General features: G+C 37.4%; 1 protein-coding gene across 1 annotated transcript in view; it reads left to right on the top strand.

Moving 5' to 3' along the window:
- The first annotated feature begins 5,858 nt into the window (after positions 1 to 5,858).
- The window catches only part of LOC103720603 (histone deacetylase 15), a 65,355-nt gene continuing 54,936 nt past the window's right edge, over positions 5,859 to 16,277 (top strand). The window contains exons 1-4 of the mRNA XM_088717698.2: positions 5,859 to 5,884; positions 5,934 to 6,150; positions 11,505 to 11,990; positions 12,169 to 12,262. Coding sequence (XP_088573824.2) covers positions 5,859 to 5,884; positions 5,934 to 6,150; positions 11,505 to 11,990; positions 12,169 to 12,262 — 823 coding nt within the window. The remainder of the gene's footprint in view (positions 5,885 to 5,933; positions 6,151 to 11,504; positions 11,991 to 12,168; positions 12,263 to 16,277) is intronic.

Raw genomic sequence — 16,277 nt, 5'->3', positions numbered from 1 at the left:
ACCATGCAACAAATTGGTATCAATAGAAGTGAGCCATTGTCCAAAAGGAGTGGATATTAACTATAGATTATATAGCACATCAATTGATACATCATTCCCAATACACCATTTAATGTTAGAACAGACAATCGAACCATAGGAGCATATCTTTTTTCATGCTAGGGAGCTATTTGGAGGACAAATAGGAGAAAACATAGAGACCAAGCACCATATTTAGCTCTCATGAATGCACTCCAGAAGTCATCCTGAATTAATAAAAACCTCACAGCATGTTTAGCCATTAAAGCGGCAATAAAGAAAGAATACCCAAATCTCTATCTTGGATAGACTGCATGCACGATCCCAGAAAATCAAATGCACCCTTCTTATATTATCAGATGATACCCATAAAATTTTTTGAATAATGCTCTCTAACTTCAGTAGCACACTCTTGGGAATAATGGTATTGGACATCAAATACATAGAGTGCGCTAAAGGAATTGACTTAATAAGTTTGACTCTACTCATCTTAGATAATACCTTCCATTTTCGTCCCTCTAGTCTATCCAAAATTGTTGTACGAAACCATTAAAATCGGCTATAGACGGTCTCCTACCAAAGATAGGAACTCCAAGATATTGCCATGTGCCATCAACTTTTCTAATATATAATTGATTTCTAATGTGCTACCTAGTAAGGGTATTAACTTTTGGGATGAATTTTACTATAGCTTTTTGTAGATTCATTCTCTAACCAAAAGCTTGACAATAAGCACTTATTGGTAGACAAAACTGTTGTGTTAGATAGAGTAGCCCAAACAAATAAAATACAATCACCAGAAAAGAGAAGATGAGAAATAGTTACCCCAACTCGAGTTGGCTGATATACAAATAAAAGATTTTCCTCCGCTATAATTTTTAACATCCTCAGAAATGCATTTACATAAATAATAAATAATAGGGTGATAGTGGACATCCTTTCTCACACCAATTGATGAGTATAATATCTCAAAGGGAGAGGCACTAATCAGAATAGCAAATAAAGGGAAAAAAACACTACTTCGAATCCAATCAATCCAAGCATCATAAAAACCAAACCAATGAAGGAAAGTGAATAGAATCCCATTGAACTCTATCATATACACCCTTTATATCCAACTTGACTGCCTTATAGTTGTGCTGATTGGAGCTCTTTGCAAATCATATATTAGTTCCTAAGCCATAAATACATTATCAGAGATACTCCTATTATTAATAAAAGTCTCCTGCTCTGAATTTATCAATGGATGTAACACATGTTGCATTCTATTGGCTAACAATTTTGCAATAATTTTATAAAGTATAGTACACAAACTGATCGACCGATAGTAAAATGAAAGTAAAGAATCAGACCTCTTTGAAATAAGAGTAATAAAGGTGTGTTTCCAAGATAGTCATGGAACTACAAGTAAAATACTGCTTAATTGCAAGATATACATCTCCATGAATAATAAGCGAACAATGCTTAAAGAAGAAAGGTGGAAAACCATTGGGGCTAGAGGCTCTATCACCCAACAGAGAGTGTAAATATCTTCAATTTCATTTTCAGTAATTGACCTTAATAGCCTCTCATTGTCTATATTATATAATGTGATATCAAGTAATGGGATAGCAACTAGATTCATATCCTCCTTCTCCACCCTCTATCTAGAACTGAAAAATCTTAGTAGCTCACTCTTGATTGATGCTTCATCCTCTAAATTATTCTCATTTTTATCTTTGAGAAACGAATACTATTTCTATTTCTTTTGAGAATTATAGCATGATGGAAAAGCTTAGTATAATTATCTCCCTCTCTAAGCCATCTAACTCTTGATTACTATCTCCACATAGCCTCCTATTGCCATAAAAGAGAATTATGCTAAGCAAGATAGGACCGCAAAATACTTAGATCACTATTAGAAAGTCCTTCCTCCTCACACTCTTTCCTTTGTAACTCCAAGATTACTGATTCAATTTTCTCCAGCCTCTTGAAGATCATACTTACCACTATTCTATTCCCGTATTTCAACCTTCTTTTAGTGAGGTCTAATCTTTGCATTAGATAGTGCATAGCATCACCCCTAACTGGAATATTTCAAGCACTTGGAACAATATCCCAAGAGTGAGGGTAGTACAACCAAAACATCTCAAAATAAAAAGAAAGTATACAAGTAATTTCTATTATAGTTTCAATAAGAGTATCCCAAGATTGAGGGTTTACCAGCTCCCTATAATTCTACAAAAGAATTTTCATCATGAAAGATTATTAGTAAAATTATCCTTATTAGGATCAATAGCTATATGAGGCTCCTCAGGTTGAGGTTGTCCTTACCACCACCTCTTCACTCAATCATGAGAACAATCTCCAATACACTTCTAACCAAAGTGCATGGTCATGTTCATCTTCACTAAGTCCAACATTTGAGGTATTCGGCATCACATCCCCCAAACAATTTGAGCCATGGAAAGAGTGCCCACCTTTTCTTTGCTAGGGCCAGCAGACTTCCCTACATCCCATGACTTTTGAACAATATATGGTAATACGAAAACAAACGAACCTTTGGACAAGGCTTGCCTCTAGGTTGGGCAATCATCATACTTTTCAAGAGGATTAGACGGAGGCTTTGTAGGCTTCTTAAGCTGAGCATTATTGACTCATGGGCTACTGCTCTTATTGCCCACAGTTTGGGCCTGAATACGGTGCTCTTGAAGATAAACTTGGGTTCTACTAGATCCACAAATCTAGAAAGTTGGCAATCTCGCCCTTTTTCCTATTGTTGCCTATGGATTGGACTTGGTCCTTTTGAACATGGCTAGAGCCCCATATAAAAGAGACATCCTATGGTTCAATGGATCCACTAGAGTCAATTAAAACCTATAGACAAAATAGATTTGTGCTTCAATTCACCCAGCTATGCTCGGGTGAGCGATGATGTGCCACTTTAGAGGTCTTCTCCCAGCCCTCTTCAAGCACATTTCCACTTGTCGTCCCACTTAGTTGAATCGAACGAGTTAGAGATGATTCCCCATGCATACTGAGTGGCGACTTGGTCATCTTCTTTCACCCTTGAACCTAGGTAGGGATGTCAATAGGATGGATTCAGTGCGGTTGGTAAAAAAATTGAAACCAAACTCGAAATCCACTGTTGCTCCCCGAAATTGAAACCGAACCCGAATAGTTTTTGAAATAAAAAATCATAACTGCCACAAAAAAAAAGGCAAAACCAAAGTCAAAACCGAAAAGCAAAAAATGGCTTAACTTTTTTTTGTTTATTTCAAACCTTTTACATATAAATAACTAAATTAAAGAGATCATCAATAATTTTCATAATATAAATTAATTTTTATAATTTTTATAATATAAATTAATTGTCATAATTTTTACAAATAAATTAAAGATTTGTCATTGAGTAGAATAGGAAATGTTCTAGATTATTTCATGTAGTTCCTAATTTGAATTTATACCAAATACAAAGGGTATTAAGGGCATTAACTATCAAGTATTTTCGATTTTGTGTCTAGTTTTGGGTTTGGTTTTTGGGTCAGGTTCATGCTAGAAAATTTCTTAAAATTGAAACCAAAATTAAAACCAAATAATTTTTATTTTTTAAAATCATCACCAAAACCATTCTTATTTAGTTTTGGTTAAAACTATCTCATTGAGTTCGAGAATGAATAAAATATTTATGTATCCGTCCCTATTGATATTCGTAAATCTAGGGTTAAGATTCTGATTTTTATTACCATAAGCTAAGTGCCATATAGCTTTTTCGGTGAAATAGATTGACGATCATCAAAAAACCAGACCCGCCACTACAATTCCCTTTTTCTTGGCTGGTAGCCATGGATGGATTGGCACTTTTTCCGCCACCACAAAATTGTTCAGTTGAACCTGTGTTTTCCTAACAGAAGAGAAAGTTATTGCCTATTGACATCCACCTCCAAATGGCCAAGACATCCGCATCAAAAGCACACTATCAACATATTTTCATAGAAAATGATTGCCAGAAAGTTGAATTAATACCTTGAATAGATCATCCTAGCTTCAAAGGTTTAGGAATATCCATCTTAATACAAACTCTTGCATACCCCAGTCTCTAGATATGATCTGTAAACTCATTCACAAACATCAACTTGCTAGCGATAAATAATCCTCAAAAACTTCGATCTGTCCCAATATTCAATAGGAAGTAGAGGCAAACTCACCCATGACAAAGCTGATTTTATTGTCTCCTTTGTAGAGAAGAAATCCAAAGACCATGGTTGTATATCAAGGTCTTGACTGGAGATTATCCATGGCCCTTTCATAAGAACAAAATCCCTCTACTCCTCAGATTGAAAATGAAATAGATAGTCCCCTCCTCCATGGAAAATGCCTCTAAACATCCTTAGATGTTTGCACCTTTTTGTGAAAGTTTTGGCAATCAAGTCTATAAGCATTCTTTGCCTTGGACTCTACGTCACCACTGATAACTTCTCCCACTTGCTATGAGCTTTAGCCATCTCATCTTCCAAGAATATAAGAACTTGGAAAAAATGTTCCTCGAGAATGGCTATCTCTTCCTTTGTAATTCGATGGGTCTGCCATGCCGATTACCGGCAACCTTGAGTAGCCCTTTTTTTTTGTTGTTGTTACTAAAAACAGGAGTATCATACATAACATGTACGGATACAATCAAAAAAATCAAAAAACAGTACATCACAGAGTGCACTTGGCAACTCCGCCTCTTCTATCCAGAAGTGGTCCTTTGAGTGATCGGCAACTAAAGAGGCTACAGTAGTTCCTTTTCATGAATGAACTCTATTGCCTTTAGTCGTGGACAACATGATCTAAAAGTAGAAATTAAAAGGAACTCTCATCGGCGACTGCTTTTCAACACCATTATGGAGAACGACAGTTGCCTTAAAAATAGAGAAGATCACATGAGTTTCAAAGCACCATAAAACCCAATGCTAAGTGCTCTCCTGGTTAAGGAAGAGATACAACCTGAATTAAGGAAGAGAATAGAGGAGAGACTTATGTGATAGAGAGTACCTAAGTAGCATGATAAAGTTTTTAACATTTTTGGTTTTTTTTTGTTGATCGGTTGAACTAATCAACATACCAAAAGTTATTCGTTACTATTTTAGACACATATTAGATTTTCGAAAGAATTACTATAAAAAAATTACTGAAATAAAACTCTACTGATTTTTATTTATTCATAGTTACAAGAATAGACCAGTCATTACTGCTTATAAGGAAGAGATAATGGATGAAAAAAATTAAGTTCGACTCCTAAAAAGGTGACAAAGTTTATTGGTATGATATCTACATAATAGCTGTTAACTCTATATATGTATATAATTTTTATTAAATAATTTATATATTATCTTGTTTATTCTCATTGTGTAAATTTGACGAGATCCATTACTGACTACTTTGCAAAGAATCTACGCAAAGTGTTCGATTTTCAAGATTTAAAAGATATTAAAATGCTGGAAGCTTTTTGAATTTAATCTGATGGACTTAACAAAATGGCTTTACTAGTTACCAAAAAACAAAATGGCTCTACTGCTGTATTCTTATATTCTAGTGTTCTTGTGATTGCAGAAATTTTGCATTAGTACGATTGCGAAACATAATCCACAAAATGTCGTACACCGTGTGACAATGATGCACCTTGGAAATGCTGAAACTGTTGGCCGGAATGTCCCTTCGCATTTCCTGCCCCTTGAAATGCTGAAAACCTGAAACCGGGTCCGATAAAATCCGCCCGCAGCACGCACACAGTTCCAGGTCGATCCGGATCCGGATCCCGCAGCACGCACACAGAGTTCCAGGTCTATCCGGATCCGGATCTGGATCTGGATAAAGCCATGATTACAATTTCCCGGATCCGGGTGTGAGTTTCTTCCTGCATGCAGATATCCATCCGGTTGAAATGAAATAAGAAATTTTAAAATAAATCCCGAACCCCGGCGGTGCGTCAATTCCTTTTCTCCTCTCCCGTTTGCCCTAATACCCTTTCCACCTTCACCCCCAACTCCTCCTGGGGACATCAATCAGCGCCGTGCCGTCCCAAAACTCCGGTTACAGCGCCGAACGGCCAAGACAAAGCCCCCAGTTCCCAACTCCTTCCCCAGATCTCGATCTCCTACACTAGCTCCGGTAATCTCATCATCATCATCATCTTCTTTTATAATGCTTCTTTCTTCGCCGCTCTTCTACGATAATAGAAGCCTTGGAATGTAGATGTTGGTTGGTGGGGTGAAATAGGAGGGACCCTACTTTAGATTCCTGAATCGTTTAACTGGATGCTTGTTTTCTGTCTCTTATGTTGTCTGATTGGGGTATTTTAGTTGGTAGCATGCTTTCCCCCCTCTTTATTAGAAAACAAAAAAGATTAATAATTATGAGTGCTGAAAGATCAATATGGTTTTTGTCTGCTCCTTATTAAGTGAACCAAAGAGGACCATGGCTGCCTGAGTAACTATAAAGCCAAGCTCTGAAGTATGTGTTTAGAGGCCTCAAAAATAACTTACAGGATCTTTGGACTAGGATTCCTTTATCATGTATGGGATTATGTTCTGCCGGCCCTTCTATAGCTTGTTGGAAAGTTGGCATTTTCGGCATTGACCATTATTTTTTTGCTGCATAGTATCCTTAGCCGTTATAAATTCGATGGAACATGGTTTGGAGCCTCATTATACGAAGTTGAGATATAATACTATACTAAGAAACTGGGATAATTAATGGACCATGATCAGATAGAGAATAGAAAAGTGAATGTTTAAGATTTGAAAGTTTAGAAATTACTTGGATTCAACAACCATGATTAGGTAGTGAACATAAAAGAGAATGTTTACGATTTGCAAGTTAGAAATTATCTTGCATTCAACAACCATGCCAAGCAGTGAGGTACTGTGTTGCTTTTGCCCCATCAATCAACTAAAATGTTTTGTACCACTGCATCAAATGTTGACGATCATCCTTTTTCTTCCCTTCTGATCTAATGCTATCTTCACTTTTTCTTTCATTAAGTCCCACATTTCATGAACTAAGTCTTCACATGGCTTACTTGTATTAGTACTTAATTATCATTATATGAATAGGTTTTCTAAAGAAAGCATGTAACCAATCTTGTCATGCAGTATATCAGTAAGGATTTCATTTTCCTTACAAGCTGAGTTTCTTAAGCATGTTTTGTTAGTGATAAGGACATATTTTATGCCACTTTTTTGTTTAAATTGTCTAAGCATCTTATTGGTCAAAGCATAATTTGCATCAACATTTTTAAACATTTTCAAAATCACAAGTTCATTGAAAATTGCCAATCTCATTGAGTGATTGATGAGGAAAATTTTGGTGACTGTGTCATCCCTGATAACCAGCATTTACGAGATTGGTTTCAAGCCAAAAATCACAAAGGAGGTGGACTAGGACTGAATCATTTGTCGAATCGAAAGCTCTGAGGTTCTTTTTGATCTGTGTCTGAAAGTTATAAAGAAAAGGTGAAAAATGGAAACATGACTTAATGTAAACTAGATAAATGAAAAAAAGTAAAGAAAATCACACATAGAAGCACAAAAGTCTAGTTTTCACCACCATACACCCATATATAATGTGTCTCTTGAAATGAACAACATACCTGATTATTTAGTGTCTATATACCACCATGTAACTCCATATGATGTTAGAATTTAACCAAAATATAAATAATAAATATCATCATCATCATCATTGTCATTGGATTTGATGTGTAAAGATTCCTTCTTTTCCTTTCTCTTGTAGGTTATGTATATAATTTAAAACATTTATAGTTCAATATTATATGGCATCATAAGAGATTGGCTTATGCTTGTACAACTAAGGTAGATTGCAATTTTAGGGGTGCATTTAGTTCGTGATCAAAATCAGATTTAGAATGGATTAGAATGGGAATTAGAATAGCCATATCCTCAGACATGTTTGATTTGTGATCAGAATTGGAATCATAATGAAATTTGAATACTAGAGAAGAGTAGGGATTGCGTTTTGGGGGATTGAGGCATTTTCATTCCTCTCTGAAATCGGAATGGAAGTGGGACTCCCCCCAACCAAACAACTGGAATGGGAGTCACTCGATTCCATTTTCATTCGAGAGTCTAACTCTCCTCAACCAGACATGCCCTAGATATGCTTTACAAAGTATGTTTCAGCACTCCAAGTATATGAGCTCAATTATTGTTTCAAGAATGTAGGCTAACTTTTTGTTTATTACCCAAAGAAGAAAATTTATGGGTGACCTCATCTATGCTTCTGTTCATCCATCACATGTGATGCTTATTCCTTACCATCCATTTTTCCCTAACCTTCTTTAACTTTCCAAAGCTCGCCCTTTGTATTTGTAGTCTGGTCCTTAAATTATTATAACAAGGGATAAGTGACTAAATTGAAATTTTATCAACATAACAATATATTATTACATAGTAAGGGTTTTCTGAGGTTCAGGATAGAATGAACATCCTAGCAATCGCACCATGTAGATGCTCTGAAGTTGCAAGTTTAAATGACTCCTAAGATCAATTCTCTAATTGCCTTTTTCTTTTTTAGGCTCAAAATCCTTTTGCCCAAGGCCTGTTTGGTTGTTAAATAGAGTTATTGTGGGAAAGTGGAGGAGTAATAAGTTAGGTGAAAATGGAGGAATAACTCTGTTATACTATTTTTTTCAAGATAAATATCTTTATTTTGCTCCGAAGGAACAAGTGAGTGAAAAACCTCTTGAAATTCTTAATAATAGTGTTCCGCTAATGCATACAGGTTTTAGGTGGGATAAAATGGAGTGAATCAGAAAAAATGATTTTATTCTGTTAAATCCATTTAATCATGTGACAAAGTAGGGCTAAATGTCCATATGCCTTCCAAAGTTTCCTTAGAAGATACATTACTTTGGCTAGAGGATGTAGGCTAAGTAACTTGTTTTGTCATGAAGTTTCCATCCTCAGCCCAGCTTCTTCCTCTACCCTTTGCCTTTTTGGATGATGCTGATTTGTCACTTTAGTGGGCGTTTGGTAACCCCAACAGGATCACCACGGTGATCTAAGATCTCCGATGATCCGAATGCTGGGGTGATTTGATCTCCAGTGATCTAAGATCAATGTGTTTGGCAGGCTATGGTCTAGTAATTAAAAATCTTCAGGTATCCATGAGTAACTTATTTGGTATGGTACGAAGATCCAAGATCACCGACTACATAATACCACAAATACTCCTGATATATCTTAGATGGATTTTTTATGTGTTTTTAATTCTCATGAATCAAAAATGTAAGTCAATGTGTTAATTCCTATAATAGCTCCATAATGTTGTCACATATTCTACTTTTAGTAGCCCTTATCATATATTTATTAATCATATAAAATATATTATAATAAAATATTAATATATTTATCAATATATTAATTATTAATATATTCCATAAAAATATATTTATTACTCCTATAAATTATTAATCTTATAAAAATATGTTATTTTTCATTGTAGAATTAATATTTGTATTTATACTTATAATATATTTTTAATACTAATAATTATTTTGATTAGAAAAATAAGGTAAATAGGAGTAATATATTAAATATTTTCATTATATAAATATAAAATATAATAATATATTTCTACTATAATTTAAAATTATCCTTCAATAATAATATGATAATAATATGATTTGTAATATATTATAATATAATATGTATCATTAATATAATATATAATATCAACATAATATTATATATATATATAACATTGACATAATATATTGATGGTATATTGATATATCAATTTTTTTGCTAAATTGAGGGGTATTTTTGTCTTTAATTTTCAACCCAGGATCACTGCTTTGGGGTGATCTAAGATTTCTGACCTCAAGGACGGATATCCCATCACCGGGTTGGGTGGTGATTTAAGGAGTGGAGGTGATTTAGGATCACCGCCACGTAGGATCACCATGGTGCTACCAAACACGGTGATCTCATTACCTCCACTTACGTCACCCTTGATCTTGGGACGATGATCCTATACCAAACGCCCCCTTAGGTCATGCTTTGACTCCATGACCACAGATTCCCAAAAAAATATGTCTTGATTTGACTTAATAGGATCCTTTGGACTATTGATGGCCCTGGTTGCAGTAATATTTGGTAAAACCTTAATTAGCAGATGTTCTAATATTCTTGTGTAACTGAAAACCTCGAATTCATCTTAGTATGAATCTATACAGGAGAAAATTTATATATATATATATATTTTAAAATTATATATATTTCATTTAAGTCTAGCTGCTCAAAACAGGTACTGCTACTCTAAATTATCGAAAAGCCAATTTAAAATGCCAACATGAGAAGACACAGTTATTCATGGTTCTCTGCTTGTGTTGATGACTGTAGAGATTTTTAGTAGTAGGAGAATAGGTTTGAAGTATCGTGGTACCAGGGCATTCTGGTCATGTGCTGGCATGGCACATATGTATTGACTCACAGTTCGTCAATGTGCCTTGGTACAATATCCGATACACACCCCGGTACACCTCAATATAGGGTGTATTGTGCTGCAGTATGGTTGTTTCTTCAAGCCTGGGGAAGGATGAGGTGAGTAAACAGAGAAGGTGAATGGTTGCAGAGTAAAATATGATTAGCAAAGAAGAAAATATTAATTTGCTGTGGTCTCATTGGATGCCAGGCATCATTGCTGCTCCACCAGGTCCCCCCTCAACATTGGATGTTGTGACTGGACTGGTCTCCTTCCCTCCCTCCATCCTTCCCTCTCCCTCTCTTTCCCTTGTCCCTCCCACTCTCTTGCCTCTCCCAATAAGCACAAAGAACAAAGTGTATGGAGCTCAAGATGAAACAGTTTTGTGAATCTAGATTCAAATCCCAATGAACCTTACCTGGTAATCTGCAATCCTTCCCCAACAGTGTTTGGGAAATATCCCAGATGTATCCGAGATTTATTTGGATTCTTGGAACCTTACTTTTATTTTCAGTTAAAAAAAATAAAACAAGTATTTTGCATATATTCATGCTGTATCCAAATGTGTTGGTGCCTAATACTTATTCTTTATAATTCCATGTTGTATTCTAGAGCATCTTTTTACCCTAGATGCATGACTGTTTTTACTGTGATTTATGACAAATGCTGACTTTTGTGATGCAATTTTCTGCTATATTGTGAGCATGATAAGTCAATTTCTTTTGCATACACTTCTACTAGCAGAAGGGAAGTCTATGAGTAATTACCTTGTTGCAACGTTATATGTTAATACCTTGTACCTCTTATACATCTTCATGGACATCTTTTCTAGTTCCTATCATATGTTTCCTTTTCATTCTTTGGCATAATTCCTTTTGCTGCTGGCTCTGATTATTTGCATATGGGTTTACGCTGTCCATTTCTGAATTATGTGGATAGTGCAAATTCCATTGACAGCTTCGAGGAGAATTTTCCATGCCTATTTCTGTTGCATCTGAAAAACTTGTCTAAATACTCAGCAGAGGATAGTGTTTCTGGAGAGTAAAATGCACAATCAAGTTGATCGAGTAGAGAGCCAAAGCAGCTTTTCTTTGTTGTATGAATGCCAGGGAAAATCAGCTCCCGAAGGAAGCAAAGGATCTTTATATTTTCGTGAAGACTGTCTTGAGCAAAAACTTTTTGGAGAGGACAATGATGAAATGTGCAATGCTAGGACCAACCAATCTGATTTATCTGAATGCATGGCTGATGAACCCACACCAAGGCCGAGAAATGTTGTGAATGCTAATGAAAATGCTTGTTTGCATGGGCAACATGAGAGTTGTGAAGCAGAAGAAAACTTGAAGCAGAATAGCAGCACATTACAAGACTTGTATCTTCAAGAATATTATGATGATGAGGATGATGATGATAGCGACTGGGAACCTGTCAGTCATTTTGTTATCAAGAAGTGGTTTTGTGCTAACTGCACAATGCCAAACTTCGATGATGTTTGTCACTGCGATGTATGATAACTTGCCCTGCTTGCCTTTTTTGCATGAACTTTCTTTATGATGCATGTATGATTTTATTAATTTTTTTTACCTGTATATTTCGTGATATTTTGTTTACCTTATAGGTTATTACAGTCCATTATTGAAGATTATTGATTTGCTATATGTTTAATTTATATTTTACCTGAAGGTCTGTGGGGAGCATAGAGAGTCAGATTTCTTTAGATATGATTTTTCCCAATTGCATGTTGGAGGAGAGGCAACGAACAGCTACCAAGGTGCAGGTATTGTTTTGTATTTCGCACTTGGTAAGACTCATTTGTTTTATTCCTGAAATAGAACTATCTATGAACAAGTGAATCGATATACCATTCTTGGTAAATAACACCAATCCGCTAATTTTCAAAGGAACTCTTTCTATATAGTTGGCTAAATCCTAGATGCTTGTTGCTCGCATGCAAAGTTTGCAAAATTGATTGAAACCGGGTCGGTTTGCTAGTCGGTTCGGAACTCGGGCCAAACGAGTCCAAATCAGTCCAAACCAAGAAGTTCCATGACTGGGAGTGAGAAAAAAGTGCTGGGAGATTGGCTTGGTACAAGGTGTTTGCTATACCAATCGTACATACCAAACTGGTGACCTACCAGTACAGTCCCTGATACTAGTTTTGTGGGCATTGCTTTTCATAGCTAAGTTTAATGTATGTATCATGCAATGCATCACTTTTTATTTTATGGTATGGAAAATGGTAGGATGAAATCTAACTATATGATACAGATTGTTGATAGATGGTGTCTTAAGTAAAGAATTGAGATAGTGTAAATTCCAAAGGTTAACTTCCTTCAAATGCTGAATGAATAAGGTATATTACGAAAAATGACCCGAGGAAATCTAACTATATGATAGAGACTTGTGATAGATGATGTCTTAAGTAAAAGACCGAGACAATATAAATAACAAAGATTAACTTCCTTGAAAAGCTGAATGAATAAGGTCTATTAGATTTAAATATCGATTATCATGTTTTGATGACATGCTTGTTTTTATGGATATAAATAGATGTGACTTTAAACATTGAATATCTTTCTTTGTTCCCTTGATGAATTATGGTTTTTTCTATGTATTGTTCATTGTTAGGGATGTTTATAGGTTTTCCACTGGCCCTATCTCCCCTTGATTACAAAATTAAAGGAGCACAAACCTGGTTTCTAGGCCTGTTAATTAAGGCTTCATATGGATTTTGTTAGGAGCGCGCCTATAGAATTTCTTAATGATTTGGACAAGGTCACTAGCTAGACAATAACATGCTTATCTTAAGGTCTAGTTGCACGGAATGATTTCTTGGTAGTTTATATAGTCAATTTGTGAGTCATTTGAGAATTCTTGGATAATCTATAGGTAGGTTGTTGAAGGTGTGTATGATTAGGTAGCAAATGCTAGTGCTTGGATCATGGTTTGTCGAACCACGCTGAACCGGCTAGCTCGGAGGGTGACCGATCAGGGACTGACACGGTTCAGGCTTTTAAAGTGAGACAGGGCCGGTTTGCTCCTTAAACTCTTCCCCCAGCTATTAAACTACCCGTGGCCCAAATCGTGCGGTTCCTCTGCCCTCTCTTTCTCTCTTGGGGTCGGGTTAGGGTTAGGGGTTTCCCTCACCCTCCTCCCTCCTCCCTCCCTCCCTCCTCCCTCCTTCCCTCTCTCTCTCTCTTGCTTGGGCAAGGGTTAGGGTGCCCCTCGGCCCTTCTCCTTCCTCCCTCTCCCTCCCTCTCTCGTTCTCTCTCTTCCTCTCTCATTTTCTCTCTCCCCCTCCCTCTACAACTCTTCGTATGTCAGTATGCCTTGGAACGGCATGGTATGAACCCGTTCCATTTCGAATCAGTCGCCAACCGGTACCCTCTCCAATACCGGCTCAGTGAACCTTAACTTAGATGATTTGAGAGGTGTAGGATTGCAAAAATTATGGTGTTGGTGGATATAAGGATAACTTTTGCAAGGATCTTAGTCCTTGTTCATGGAGCCTCATGTTTGCTTAGTGCGAGAAAAGCTCCTACTTGCTAGTGGATAAAGTCTTAACAAGAATTTTGATCAAGGTAGTTCAAACAATTTGTGTTAAGTATTTGCCTCATTATTGAAAAGAATTTACAAGTGGATGAGTTCGAGGCCTCAATAGCTTAGATAGGGATTTAGTACGCCCACAACAAAGCGAAAGGACTTTAGAACATTTGGAGAATTTATGCTGAGCCTAGGATTGGAGCTAAGGTTATCGCCTTCGGGTCAAGAGGGGAAAGTGGTTTAGCGTGCTACTAGTATCAAGTGCTTCTAGTTGTGGGCTACTAGAATATCAAGTGCTTCTGGTATCAAGTGATTTAGCGTGCTACTAGCATCAAGTACTTTTTGTTGTGGGCAAATATCATATTGATTCGAGCACACAAACTCGTGAATCAAACCCCATTACACTACCTTGGAGGGTGTCTTTCTTGAGGTTATTGTTAGTTGTGAACCTAGATCTAAAGGTTCATGCACATGCCACTAGTAGTAGCAAGGTTTTAAATAGCAACTTTAGAGTCCATAGCAGTTAGAAATTGGGTCAGAATGGTATTGAGATGATATTGTCCCGGTAATTGGGACTGGTTGGCATCCGTAAATCTGGACACATTCTTCTCTTTGTTTTTCTATTTTTTTAATGGTTGTTTAGAGGCCTTTTAGGGCTGGTCTATATCATCATTTAGGATTAGGGAGGTTTTCAAGGTAATAGGTGAGTTTACAATGCAGGTACTGGTACTAGCATGGAATGCCGTACCGGTCCGGCCGTGGACCGGTACCGGAACGGATTAAAAATCGGTATTTCCGGTTTTTTATCCGAACCGGCCGGTACGGGTGCGTACCGGCCGGTTCGGAGCCCGTACCGGCCGGTACGCACCTCGTACCGGTGCGAACCGGCCGGTTCGCACCGGTACGATTTTTTTTTTTTTTTTAAGAACCACAGCGCCGCGCGCTGTGGTTTTTGAAACCACCGCGTACCGGCCGGTACGGGACCGGTACCAGCCGGTACGGACCGGACCGGTACCGTACCGGTCCGGCCGGCCACCGGTACGCCGACCGGTACCGGTACGGCGGACCTTGGGTACTAGCATTATGTTTCTTTTGGCTATTTGCCTTGCTTGCAAAAGAGGGAGAGTGATAGGGAAAGGAGAGAGAACTGCAAATCCATCTCCTATAGCTCAAATTTGGCCTCCATCAACCCCAAATCCAAATTAAAACTTAGTAATCTCCTCTAGGAATCTACTCTCCTTTTCTTTCACCTCATTTTTTTCTTGTCTTTTTTAAACCTACAACAAAAAAAGTTCAAAACATAACCTCACCAATTACTTTAAAAATATTTGATAATCTTAATTATGACATTAAAAAATATGAACATCTATAAACAACCATAAAAAACAAGAAACAATGAAAAAACAAAAAATGGCGTCTCTGTGAATTACCTAGATGCTAACTAGTCCTAAGCGTCAGGATGGAGATCAATGTCAGCAGAACCGTCCTAAACCGGGTGGTTCTTGTTGTACCGAGTCGTCTCGGTTGCTGATTGGCACGGTTCCAACAACGAAAACGAAGTCCGTTGCCGGAGAGAGAGAAGGAGATGGAAAGAGAGAGCGAGTGGGAGAGGGAGGGAAAGGGAGAGGGAGAGGAAGGAAGAGGGAGGGAGGTGGAGGCCGGCCAGCGAGTTGCGCGGAGGACGCTCCTTTGGGCTCCGTGGCCGGAAAACAGGGCGGGTCCCTTGTTTCATTTGAAACAGGGGTATGACCCTTTTTTTATTTCGCGATTTTTAAGTGAAGTTGGCAAGCTTTTGATGACTCTCTGCCCGAGTCGCCGGCCTCCCTCCCCTTCTCTCTTTTTTCCTCTCTCCCCTGCCTCCTCTACTGTGTCGGTACGGGTTCGACACGGATGGCACGGGCCCATACCGACTCATCCCGTCGGACAACTAGTACGGTGCCTGGAACTCGTTTTGCCGACATCGATGGAGATATCAGTTGTCCTAGATACTATCCTGGTTGGTGTTAATCGTGATAACTTAGTTTGTCACTACAAAGGTCCCAAACCTGTCTCGTCACCCAATATCTTCCCGTTCCAATTCAAGACAGTTGGGATGCACCACTATGGATCATCACTTGCATCCTTGGGTGCAGATGTTGTGGGTGGCGACCCAAAGTATTCTTCTGAAAGTGTTAGCATTAAAAGCTCAAAATTCTACATTATGGAAATTTTATTACATTTCTTGTTTATACCTATTATCTTGCTCATAC

Source organism: Phoenix dactylifera, chromosome 1 (genome assembly GCF_051530095.1).
Source record: "Phoenix dactylifera cultivar Ajwa chromosome 1, Ajwa_hap1_PhDact_Kaust_v1.1, whole genome shotgun sequence".
In the NCBI taxonomy this organism is placed as follows: domain Eukaryota; kingdom Viridiplantae; phylum Streptophyta; class Magnoliopsida; order Arecales; family Arecaceae; genus Phoenix; species Phoenix dactylifera.
Note: the sequence above shows the minus strand (reverse complement) of the source record. Positions and strands in the feature narration are given on the sequence as shown.